Consider the following 12,959-nt stretch of genomic DNA (forward strand, 5'->3'; position numbering starts at 1 on the left):
TTCCACAGGATTTTCATTCCCTGTGACTCATACGTGCCTCAGACCAAACACGCAGCAGTGTCCAGGTGTTTCTCTGTCTCCTGTTGGTAAGAGTTGCAGTGTTGCAGATTTCGAAGATCGCTGCTGGTCTTTGCTTCCCGAAATAAAACTCCATGGGGTCCAGTCGCGTGGTGCTTGCTCTGCCACGGAGTGAGCATGTGACCTTGGGAAAAATCAATTTATATCTGTCCTGGTTTCACAACCACTACCCCAGATACACATGTGCCTTTCCCAAGTGCTTTGAAACTGGCAAAAAGAAACTACTCTTGTTTTACATGAAACTTGAAGGCTGGTAGTCTAATACAAGCTTAATTAATCTTGTTCACCATATTCCTGTGCTTCTCAGCTCCTTTTTCTGTGCAATGCTAAGTACCAGTGGCTGAGAATATGTCAGCCTGGAAAGTAGTGAGTAGGTAAGGCTGACACACCTTGCTCTGGTGAGAAGCCCAGTCTCTTTGCTGCTGCGGCTGCTGGGGAGAAGAGCTTTGAAATTTTTGCACACATGCTGTTTCTTGCCTTTCTTTCTAGACTGATCCTTTATAGTAGCTTCCAGCCAGGGAAGGTCTGGAAAAATAATTAAAATGCAACTCCCTCTCTTTTCAGGTGGTGGAGTGGAGAAGTCCTTCTATTGCCTCCTCTACTCTCCAGTTTCCAGATTGCTATTAATGAAAAGGAGCTGATTTCCCAGTCCCTACCAACCTCCATTTTTTTTCTGCTGAATAGCTGAATAGCTTAAACCTATGCCTTCTGTTTTCAGTTTTTCTAAGCAGACTACATGAAGGACTCTTGTCAGGAATGCAGAACCTGCCCATACTTATCAGACGGACTAATGAACAATTTGTTAAATTTATTCTCCTTTTCAAAACTTGAAAGAGGAATAGCAGTAGACAAACTGGAGCAAACTTGGCATTACCCACGTATATCCAGTTCAAATGCAAATAATGCATTTTCTTTAATCTTTGTTTTCTGAAAACAGGGCAGTTCTGGCATGTATCTGACCTACATTTAGATCCGACTTACCACATTACCCCTGATCGCACCAAAGTTTGTTCTTCCTCCAAAGGAGCCAATGCCTCCAACCCAGGCCCTTTTGGAGACTTTTTGTGTGATTCTCCATATGAGCTTATTTTGTCAGCATTTGCATTCATGAAGGATTCGGAACAGCAGGTTTCATTCATGATTTGGACGGGGTAAGTGTTCAAGTGACTCGGCAGTTAAAGCTTTTAAAAGCTGGATAACCATATAGTGCAGTAATTGACAAGTTTATATTTGCACCAACAGATCTGAGTTTAGTATCTCACAAATGCTACTTTTAAATAGTCCCTTTAGTTGTCCAAATAGCTAATAAGTGGAAGACTGAGTGAGAATATAAGGCCTCAGGAACAGATTTCCATCTCTGTCATCATTTCTGGATATCGTTGGGCTGTTCATTGGGACGTTTACCACATGACTGTATTAGTGTAAGTTAATAGAAATGGTGCGGGGAAGGTAGGAAGTGGAAAAAGCGGAAAGATGGGTCAGAGGAATAACTGACTGGAATGAATTATTCTGGGAGGTATTGGATTTTGTAGGTCTTAAGGTCATTAAATCTAAAGTGCATCCCTTTTTAGAAGATACCCTTTAACTATATTTTATTTGATTCTGTAAGAGGTAACTAGAATCAAGCAATACTATAGCTTATGTATTTTTTTTTAAAGTGTATAAAGTTACCGTTCAGGTTCGGTGCCTGCATGAATTCTAGATCAGGGGCTAGCGGGGCGAGGATCACAGTGTCGTAGATGCTATCTCTTTCTTCGTTACTATCACTCATAGCTGCGTGTGCTTCTAAAGAAAGTGCAGTTTCACAAGTCTCTCATTTCAGTATTTTGTATGTGTGCAGTCCCCTGTTGAGTAAAACGTTTACCTTTTCTGTGCCTATGTTCCTTATTAGAAAATAATCAGGAACTCTTACAATACTCTCTCTCTTACACAGGTGTTATCTGTGAGGCTTTGTGTGCCTTAGCAGTGGGACTGGAGAAGGAAGTGTGAAAGGGAGGCATATGAGTAGCTCGATAGTACCATCCCCTGTTACTTTCTAGGTATTCATAAAAGATAGCATTAATTTACCCTTCTGCCATAGCAAAATTCTCCATTCTACCATCAGTAATTTTTTATGGTATACGTCAATGGATAATTTATCAAAGAGATTAGTATCTTTGAGTGCTTGTGAGAACTAGGTTGTTTATCAATGACAGGGTCTTTTTTGCAGGAAAGGTTATATATGTTATGTCACTTAATTTTGCTGGGGGAAGGGTGTTAAGAAATACAAATATGTAAAGACAAGTGATTAATTTATTTCACTTACCTAATTGTACTTCATTTTCAACAGGATGTTGTTAAAAGGGGAAAAATAAACTTACAAGGTTGTGCAGATGACGGAAGATATATAACCCAAACTGCACAGTAGCTCAAAACGATGGAGTTGAATTAAAGTTGCATTTATTTAATTTCTAGGAAATCTCAGTAGTAATACGTGTGAATCATAGGATAAACATTAGTCTACTTGTTTGTTTGTTTTTTTAAAAAAGCCTTTGCAGAGAGCCTTTCAGGCAATTCTATGATTTTGATTAAAAAGTCTATAGTAGTATTACATGCTAGAATGTAGATGTGTTTGCAGAATTTTTTGCCTTTCCTTGTGTTGCTAATAAACCTTTGTTAATAAAGCCTTTTCCATTTTCAGAGATAGCCCTCCTCATGTTCCTGTAAAAGAACTCTCCACAAAGTTGGTCATTAACATCATTGGCAATATGAGTTCTACAATTCGTAATTTCTTTCCAGATCTTCAGGTTTTCCCGGCCTTGGGCAATCATGACTACTGGCCACAGGTAAAACAAGTTAGAAATTTGTTTATGTATCATATTAAGTGTGGTCCTAACCCCTCAGAAAGCAGGTGTGAAAAATAAGAGTTAAATTTATGTAACTATTATTCTGGAAACAGTATTCTACAATTCTCCAATTAACATTTAAAATTATAAATAGTTCCAATCAAGAACAGAAAGTACATGTCTCCGTCTGTGTTAAGTTACCCAAGCAAATGTTGATGCCAGGTAAAATCTATACATTGCTTGAGGTCATGCAAATTTACTGCTAATCGTTCCTCATGGCTTAGAACCACCAGGTCTCATCATTGTTAATACACGCTTATTTTTTTCTTGCTGTGTAGGTCATGCATGTGTGTACAATAACTTAATCTAATAGAAATTACGTCCTTAATGGATCTGTGAGCCCCTGGTAAGATTCAAGGCCTACTGAAAGGCCTACTGGAAATCTGTCTGCTGACATCACTGGATTTTTTTTATCAGACTAATGGCAGAATTTTTGTAGTGTTCCTATAGTTTTGCCACTATTATTAAAAATACGTCTTTTTTTCTTTCCTTATCGGACACTTAGAACTATTCGCATTGATGATTTACTGGATATGTGTGCCATTGCAGCTGAGGACAGTGCTTTTTTACTGTCGGTTTTCTGCGAATATTGTTCTTGGCATAGCTCAAAAGTAAACAGTTGCTTCATGTGTCCTTTAAAGCATATTGTGGGTTGATCTGGCAGCACACAGGACTGAGAAGCAAATTCTGTCATTGGATCTGAGGGGATCGGAAGGGATGTGGAGCAGATCAACTGAAATATTTTGTTTGAAATGCCTAATGGGAATTCAGTAACACCCCTTCACACTCCCAAAGGCTTTTATTCCAGCTTTCTGTGTTACTCATTAGGCCTATCAGGGTATATCTTGGTGTAGCAGGTTATGTATCATTGCCTGTATCATTGCTGGAGTTAGTGATTCCCAAATCAGAGAGTAACAGAGGTGCTCAGAGTGGGGAAAGGGAAATGTGAGAGGCAAATAGGAGCTAAACGTATCTTGGAAATGTGAATGCACAAATCAAGCTGCGACTTCAGTCTCTCGTGTTCTTACTCTGGTAGTATAGCTTCAGCTTGTCATATGCACTGACAGGGGGCCAAGTTGGTTCACCAGAAACCCCTGGTAAAGTATTTTGATAAATAACACCTTAACTGAAGTCTCACTCAGTGTTTTGTTTTCATTTTGTTTTGGTTTTTAAAAAGTCTCAACAGAGAATAGTGGTCATAGACCAGTCTCCTTTGATATAGAAGAAAAAAACTGTATACAATAACCTTGTAGACAAAGAATGTAGTGACTTTTCCAACAAATATGAGTTTTGTTTGTGAAATTAAATCTGAAGATAGAAAAAAGATGGTCAGGAGGGCAAATGGGCAGCAAATAGTATTTTGAAGCAGGCTGCTGATGGAATAACTGTTGTAGTTCCTCTCTGCACAAAACCACTCAGGAGTGTTTCTGTGATACTTTGCTTTGAAATGGCAGGCTTCACCAATGCGCAGAACTGACATACTTTTCTGTTACTGTTTGAAAAAGACCATGGGATCAGAAATTCCCCACTGTGGGGTCATTTCAGGTTGTTGGATTTTTCTTTTTTGCTGTTGGTGACATTTCTGTTTTTCATATGGACATGCTTGGCAAATGTCCCATAGACTGGAAGTGATGTGGAGCAAGCCACACACCGTAGGCTGTTCCAGAGCAAGTGTGAAAGCTGTGCGCTCACCATGCACCAAAGAATTTTATTGCTCTCTATTGTGTTCTGACCTGTCCGTCTTAACAATTTGACGGTGTTGGGTGATTTTTCTTGCAGAGCCTATTAAAAATACTATACAGGTTAATCAAGCATTGGGGTACCTTTCAGATTGCGTATTGTGACCTCGGTCTTTCTGCATAGTCTTACTGGTTTCACATCCCTGCCCCTGGCTAAAACAAATTCCCGAACTGCTGTCTAATCTACAAGTTCGCAGAGCACTGACATGCCTGGGTCCAAACCACCTTCAGTCCAGAACATGGCCTCTTACCCGAGATCAGGTTTTGCTGTGTCTGTTAGTGACTGTTACCTCTGGCTGAACTGGTACAGCTCGAAGCTTTCTTAATAACTGGTATCTGTGCACTGCAAGCAACAAACGTCTGAACAGAGTTCTGATTGCACTATTCCTAGACAGAGACTTAGTGCCTAAGCCTCTAATAACATAGGTTTAGTTTCAAAGATGTTAGAAAGGTCAAATTTTATGTTTAAGAAAACATGCACTGTAATACTGTTCCTATTTTTCGACCTCTGTTTTTTTCTTCTAGCACCAAGAATCCAAGCAGACATTTTAGGCAAGGCAAGGACAGGCTGGGATCTTCCTGTCAGGGTTAGGTGAGAGCATGGCTCTTATCAGGCTGTGGCACTTGGGCATTGCTTGGCTCAGACTGAAGAGTGCTACAGTCCTAATTAGAGCCAGTGGGAGAAAACATTGACAAAACTTTTCTTTTATGTTTTAAATGCTTTGTTACTAGAACTACAGGATACCATGGAAGTATTTGTGAATTTCACCAGAGTGTTTCTGAGGGCCGTAGTGGAGTTTTGGGGAGCTGCTGTGAACCCCAAGTTGCTTGAAAAATTCACCTTCTATAAAAGAAGCTTATGTTCAAGCTTTTCCTTCAAGAGACTTTGTTTTTAGATGTTGAATCTTCAGTTTATATATTTACTAATTTTGCAGAATGTATGATTTTCCACTCTGCTGTGCTCCTAAGGCTTGAAATATTTCTGGCATTAGTTTATCAATGCATTAACAAGGCCATGCAGTCAGTTCTGACTAAGTTCAGGCATTTGTTCCTGATCACCAGTAGGGGATGTTCAGAAGTTTTTTTACCCTTTCTTGAGTTCCTCCTGGTGATGACTGGATATGCTTATGTGTTATGTGAGAGGTCAGGTGAGATAATTTAGTGATTTTTTTGTCTTTGTGTCTGAATGCTAAGACTTAGGCAGGTTCTGCTCTCTCACAGGATCAGCTTCCTGTAACTACCAGTGAAGTTTACAATGCTGTAGCAGATTTCTGGAAACCTTGGCTAACTGATGAAGCAATCAATACCTTCAGAAAAGGTAAAATATGTCGGTAATGCGTTGTAAAGCTAGGGCTTAGAGAACTCATGTTTCTATAGATTTGTCCCGTTTGTTTAGCTAAGTCTCATAGGGTGAATCAGCACAATGGATTATCTGTAATGCTTCTGGTAGCAATGCTTATCTTCAAGGTACATTTATTCTCTTCTGATGCAATAATTATTGCTTCTTGTAACATGTGCAGTATTGTTGGCTTTGTACCAATGCATGTGAAATACCTTACTGCCTTCAAGACCTCATAATACTTTTTAGATAAAGGCGTATGATGCACAAGAAGACTTAAATTTGGTTGTAAAAAAATTGATGAAATGTTGTTTCTGTTTTGATACTATATGTATTTCAGAGCATATTGAACAGGCACATACTTGTTCAAGTTATGATAGCACATAGTCTTGGTGATTATACTGTTAATTTCATCGTATTTGTGTCCAACTTACTAAACTGGGAGAATATTGATACCCTAATTATGATTTTTCTTTTTAGCAAAGGACTGAAAAGTTGAACCCAATTTCCAATCCACTCAAACATTAGGGATTCGGAAGTTTAATTTGTGTTTTTGTGTCCTGAATGAGAAGGAACTTTGGTTAAGAGTGGAAGTAGAAACTCTAATAGGAAAAATAAAACTCAAAGGGGCAGACCTTAAGTTAAGCTATATTGTTATAGCTCTGTTGCCATGGCTCCACTGAAGTCCTTGAACTATGGAATTGCATCCATTGAAGAAGCTCTGTATGCCATGGGGAGTTTTAGGAGCTTGGATTGAAAAACGTGGTCTTTACTTTTCATCATATTCCAGTCTGAAGTTAAATGACTTTCAAAGTACAAGGCTACTAAACTCAAACAGTTCTTCCTGGAGGAACCTGTATGTTTGCAGTATTTCAAGAAATGTGGACTTTTTAAAAATTACTGCATCTCTCAGTGTGGAAGAAATGTTACAGGGCACTTCTTGGCGTGTCAGTTGGATAATTGCATCTGAAAACTGTCAAATAAACACAAAGGCAATTACAGGCAAGGATTTGTAAAAAATTCAGTGTCGACTTCTCCTACTGTGTTGCTCAAAACATTCTTAAGATGTTCTGTTGTGATAAGGTGATGCATGTCTTGAATAAACGTGCCATATTCTGTTTTATTAGAAAGAGTGAGGCAGGGTATTTTGTCAGTGCTGTACTTTCATTCTAAAGTTGTGCTTTGAAGCCTTTCATTTTTCAGATGATGTTGGTCTTATTTTCACAGGTGGCTTCTACACACAGCTGTTTGAATCCAGTGATAGCTCTCAACCACTCAGGATAATCAGTCTGAACACAAATTTATATTACAGCCCCAACAGTGTAACTGTGAATATCACTGACCCAGCCAACCAGTTTGCCTGGCTGGAGGGAATACTAGAAACCTCTTCACAAAAGAAGGAAAAGGTAGGGGCTGTGAACAGAACCCATCAGCATTATTTTTTTAAACTTTAAAAAGAAAAAGAAGTAAGAAGTAAAAACAATGAAAATATAAACATGATTCTAGAAGAATATTAATGCTGCCAAAGATACTGCAAAATCAAAATTTCATTTTTTTAGTAAGTCTTCCTTGAATATGCACATTATACTACAACAATTAAAATAGTTGAATGCAGTTTCTCAAATTATACAGTAAAATACCTTTTCTTTCCTACTATGTGAAATACTGTAGAAGCCAAGATGAGAATACTTAATACTTTCACTTTTGTTTCCGACACTTTTTACTCAATAGCCTTTAATTTTAAAATATGCACCCTTGGCCTGAAACAAAAGCTAGCATATTTCATTTACATTTTTATGTAGTTACAAGTATCAAAAATAGAAATTAGAAAGGAGTTTGTCAACCACAAAACTTAGCCAAGCTACAGCAATTGCTATGATTTCAGTGTTACAATAAATTGTCGTATAATACTCAGGTTTTGAAGTGAGGTTATAAATTATTGACTTGCTTGATTGATTGGTGTGGGGATAGGATCATCATCTGACCAGAAAAAGTGTTTAATTTGAAACATGTTTACATTTTGTTATGGTCTTGTAATTTTAAAAATATTATATTACAAACGGGAGAAAGGAGAGATTTCCCTTCCTCATAAAACCCTGCAGCATATTAGTTGGTGTGTGCAGTTGGAACAAAGTCTTGATCAGTTCTTCCATGTTTCTGGTGACTCTCTGACCATGCAGGCTCAATAATATTCTAATATAAGTTTTTCTTACTATCTCCTTGAGATGCCAAATCATAAGTCTTGCCCTAGTAAACTTATTTTTTCCTTAGATATAATTGATCAATTTTTCCGTTGGTGTAAAATCACACACAGATTTATTGGAACTTTTTTCTCAAGAATATACTGAATTCACTAAAAAAAACCTGTTTATTTTTTCTTATTATGAATTTAAACGTTCTTACTCTTTGTATTTTGTATAACAAAACTGTTATGATTTATAGCTTTCAGAATGCCATTTCTAAGATAGAAATGGTTACCACAATTTCATAATAATGCTAAGTTACAGCTAAAAGTGTAAGTTTCAAATGAAAGTGCTAATTGTGTTTTCTGTATCTAATTCCTCAGGTATATATAATAGGACATGTACCAATAGGATACTTGCCATATGCAAGGAATACTACAGCTATCAGGGAGTATTACAATGAGAGACTGGTAAAGATTTTTCGCAAATACAGTAGTGTTATTGCAGGGCAGTTTTTTGGACATACACACAGAGATAGTATCATGGTCCTCCTGGATGAAGAAGGTAATGATGCTTTTTGAATCCTTCATCTTTTTCTTCTTGATTAAAAGCAAATTAATACTTTCTTGCATGTTCTTACTAGTCAGCTTCTGTTATAAATAATTGAAAAAGGAAATTGGGAAATACTGCTATTTGTCTGCAAGAGTTCAAGCCTCACACACTCCCAATTTTTTTCCAACGAGAACCTTGCAAGGCAGACTGTCTTTTTCTGTTGAAGTCAGAAGAGACTCCCCAAGCTTCCTATTTTTTTTTTAATGAATGCTTATGCCTCGACAAGAATTTCTAGTCTTTCCTCTCCGCTTTCTCAGTGACACGGGCAAATTATACTAGCCAGTTGCTATTGTGTAACATGTCAAAGGGAATGTTCTCAGGCTGAATAGACATGCTCTATGTTCTTGTGTTTCCTGCATCATTACTGTGCCTCTCTGCTGAGTTCCCTGCTGCTTTAAAGTTAATTAAGATAAGGGTAAGCAGGAGGCAGGGGAAAGAAAGTCTCTGCCTGTTGCATCTCTTAGATCAGCTAATTTCCCTTCAAGAAAAGCACCCAGGTTTGAAAATTTTGTTTATTGCTTTGAAATCCCTTAGTTTTAAGCATGGGCATGGCCATATGGAGCACTCTAACATCTCTAACAGAAGATTTCTAAGAAGTAACTTGTTAAATATTTGCATCTGTACCATAGAACAGTGAGAGGTCCGTTGCTTTATGTAAAATACCCAAATATTAATTGGCTCTTTATCTATGTTTTATATAAACTCATAAAAGCAATGCCCAAAATGCTGACTGGGGTAACAGTATTCTAAATAATTTACCTTTTTACATGTCATTATCATGGAATTAATCTCCAGTAAAAAGGAATCCAGCCCTAGGGAAATAACTGGCTTTTTACTTTTTTTTTAGATGGTATTCAAGGCAGTCTTACACCTACATATTTTTGTACCTTGTCCCATTTGTGCATGAAATCATCACCTCTGCTGCAGATTTCACTAAGGACAGACTGATCTTGGTGCCTTGTCTTTACAGTTTGCATGTGCAAGTAACTGCTTCCAAATTATTTTAATAATTTTGCATCTTTTGACAAAATTTAAACAGTGAAATTGCATGTAGCTAAATACAGTTTGTGTTTATCTGTACAGTTTTAAGCTGTCTTCTATTCAGGCCATATTCCTCTGACAAAATTCCAGAGAATTCAAGATAAAAGTAATATTTAGCCAACATCAATGTACTGAGATACAGAGCTCAGTTTTATTTTCTCCAGAAGAATCTACTGATCTCCAAGCCTTCAAAGCTTCTGCTTATATGTGGAGACTGACCTTGTGATTACACTGCTGTCATGTTGTCAGAGAAAGGAATAGTTAAGGCTTCTTTTTGTTCCACAGAGAACCTCTCAGTATACTTACCTGCATATTCTGTTTAATTAAAACCTGTGTGCATCCTCATGTTTCAGTTCCAGTAAAGATTGGTGTTCACATACTACGTTCTGGGCTAGTCTAGATGAGTGAAGTCAGGGTCAGGTGATGATACCCTGGTGTTTCTAATAACATCATAAATGCATAAAGCAAAAAATATATAAAGCCACATGTAAAGTATAGCATGGAGACAGCAACTAAAAGTTTTGAATATTTCTTTGGTAGAAATACGCAAAATATAGATACCTTACATATAGGCAAGACCATTTTGCACAGGTAGTTGAGTTGGTGGGAAGCCTCTACTATAGACAAACTGGTACACACTGGAATGTGTAGTGTGGTATTTTACACAGATTTTGGTCTATCCAGTGGAAGTATAGAAGGAGTTCACAGTGACATAGCTAATCCAGGGGAAAAAAAGTGGCTGTACCTAAGCCAGTCACTCTGGTTCTTGCTGTGTTGGTTCTCTACAAACACATTTGTTTGAGAAAGAAATGATTGAAAGGAAACTGTTTCCTCACCTTCCCTCTTCCTGCAGAAAAGCCAGTAAATTCCTTGTTTGTGGCACCTGCTGTAACCCCAGTGAAGAATGTGTGGCAAATGGAGTCCAATAACCCTGGTGTCAGATTGTATCAATATGATCTTCTTGATTATAGCTTGCTGGTAAGTAAAGATTTTAAAGCATTGTTTAAGACTTTAAATATAGCGTCATTAAAAATTACAGCAAGATGTCAGCCTTTGTAGTATTATGGCTATTGGTGGAACTTTGGTGCTTACTCTTATTTTTCTTCCTGGGCAAAGGAATGGAAATCTGAAAGAGAACTTGGTCGGTCTTTCTGTGCCTGCAGGACTACGCAGTACTTCCTGTTCTCTATGGAATATTCTTAGAACAGAATCAAAGACAGTCAGAAATTTTCTGGGCAGAATCCTAAAACTATTTGCAGGAAGATCTGCAACAGTGAAAAAGGTTCACCTAAATCCCAGGCTTGTTTACATACCAATGTTGTTTGCTGGTGATTGCCTGAGCTTTGGGATGCAGTCCACAAAGTGCTTCTAAAAGGTGTAGAAGAGCAGAGGAAGAAAAGCACTTTTAACCATGTGATGTCTTTTGTAATCATGCACCTTCCTATATAGAGTTTATACTTTTTATAGGAAATTATAGATAAATTTAGAAGGAAAAAAGTAGAATACTTCTATTCTGTAGTCTTATGGGATTTTTGGAGATAAAGTGAATCCTGTATAATTATTTTGGCTCTGAATGACTCTCTGTAATTCAGGGTAAAATCTTGACCTCGAGGAATTCAGTGACGATGCGTCCTGCGGCTTGACAGGAACTGGGGTTTCTCTCTGGAGACTTATGCTAATATAGGTGGCGCCTTTCTTCTGCAGATTTCACTCCTGCATCTCCATCTCTCCCTTTTCCTTAAATTCTCCCTGGGCCGTTCTTTTTCTGTCCATTTTGCGCTTGAAGCAGAGTCCGCAGAAAAGAAACTTTGGGATCTCACCCTTTTGCCCCGTTCCTGAAGCAGACATGAGGATAGTGGAGTTTGGTTTACAGTTTGGACAGGAAAGACCTCTAACAGTGCCACTGCTGCCTTTTGTCGCTCCTTTTTCTTCTCCTCCCCATCCCCCCACCATTACCACACTGCAAGTACCAGCTTTGGGTGTAAGCCCAGCTCTTGGGGTGGGACGTGACCTTCTATTCAGTTGTGAATAATGAGGAGTGACAGCTTCCTAATCAATATATCACTCTAGAGGCTTAATGAAGCAGGGAAGAAAGCAATACAGCCATGCCTATTTTTTCTTTCTGTTTTTTTTTAACTGTAGGATCTTTGGCAGTTTTATTTGGACCTCAGAGATGCCAACGAGAAAAATGAATCGAACTGGAAATTAGAATACATCCTGACTAAAACTTACGGCATTGAAGACTTGAAGCCAGAAAGCCTGTATGAAATGGCCAAGCAGTTGTCTGTGCCACACAGCACGCTGTTTGAGCAGTATTACAGTAACTTCATTGTGAGTTATGACAAAACCATTGTCTGTGAAGAGGGGTGCAAGATCTGCCAAATATGTGCAATCCAATATTTGGATTACTCCTCGTACACAGATTGTATCAATCGGGAAGCAACATGGAGATGAAGTCTCTGTGCAATTTATGCTGATACTGACTGTAGCCTGTGATTTAAAGAACCTGCTCATCCTTTTGCTCAAGCACTGACAGGCTGACAGGGAGCCTGTGGGACTTCTCTGAATTTCAGGGGAGCAATAAATCTAGATCTTTTTTCTTGTAAACGTGTTTTCCTTCCACATCTAAATAAAAATTTATTGGTTATGTAATAGTGGCCAGATACTTTGCTGTTGTTTCAAGTGTCCTGCGTCCTCTGTAACAGGCATCCCAGTATGCGGGAGTAGAAGTTACTCAGTTCTTTGGAAATCCAGGTCTCTCTTCTCAGGGTGTGTAAACGTAGGCAATGCCATTTCAGGCATGGGATTTTTATGGGGGCAGGTTTCAACCATCTGCTGTCACAATTTGCGAACTGAAATCTGCAAAACCCGCATTTGCTGAGACTGGAGTGCAGTTATGTTGTTGATGCGATGCCAGTATTAGGTAGCTCCCTGTGCCAAGTTCCCTTTTCTTTCTTAACCCCTTAAACCCACTTCTGTTCAGGGGCATATTCTAACGACAACATGACAGTGACTTTATGGATCACAAAACTCCATGTAAATACTTAATGTATTTTTTCAGAATGTGTGTGTTTGCCCAGCA

At 38.3% G+C, this 12,959-nt stretch overlaps 1 protein-coding gene across 1 annotated transcript; it reads left to right on the forward strand.

Moving 5' to 3' along the window:
• Nucleotides 1-1,015: 1,015 nt before the first annotated feature.
• SMPDL3A (sphingomyelin phosphodiesterase, acid-like 3A) lies at nt 1,016-12,624 on the forward strand (the record flags this gene model as incomplete). Its single annotated transcript, XM_009578506.1, has 7 exons — nt 1,016-1,229; nt 2,759-2,903; nt 5,924-6,020; nt 7,269-7,447; nt 8,608-8,788; nt 10,731-10,855; nt 12,020-12,624. Coding segments are annotated over 7 exons (1,253 nt in total), but the record flags the coding sequence as incomplete, so codon positions are not given.
• Nucleotides 12,625-12,959: the final 335 nt, after the last annotated feature.

The sequence above is a fragment of the Fulmarus glacialis genome, unplaced genomic scaffold, assembly GCF_000690835.1.
Source record: "Fulmarus glacialis isolate BGI_N327 unplaced genomic scaffold, ASM69083v1 scaffold34805, whole genome shotgun sequence".
NCBI classification, from domain to species: Eukaryota; Metazoa; Chordata; class Aves; order Procellariiformes; family Procellariidae; genus Fulmarus; species Fulmarus glacialis.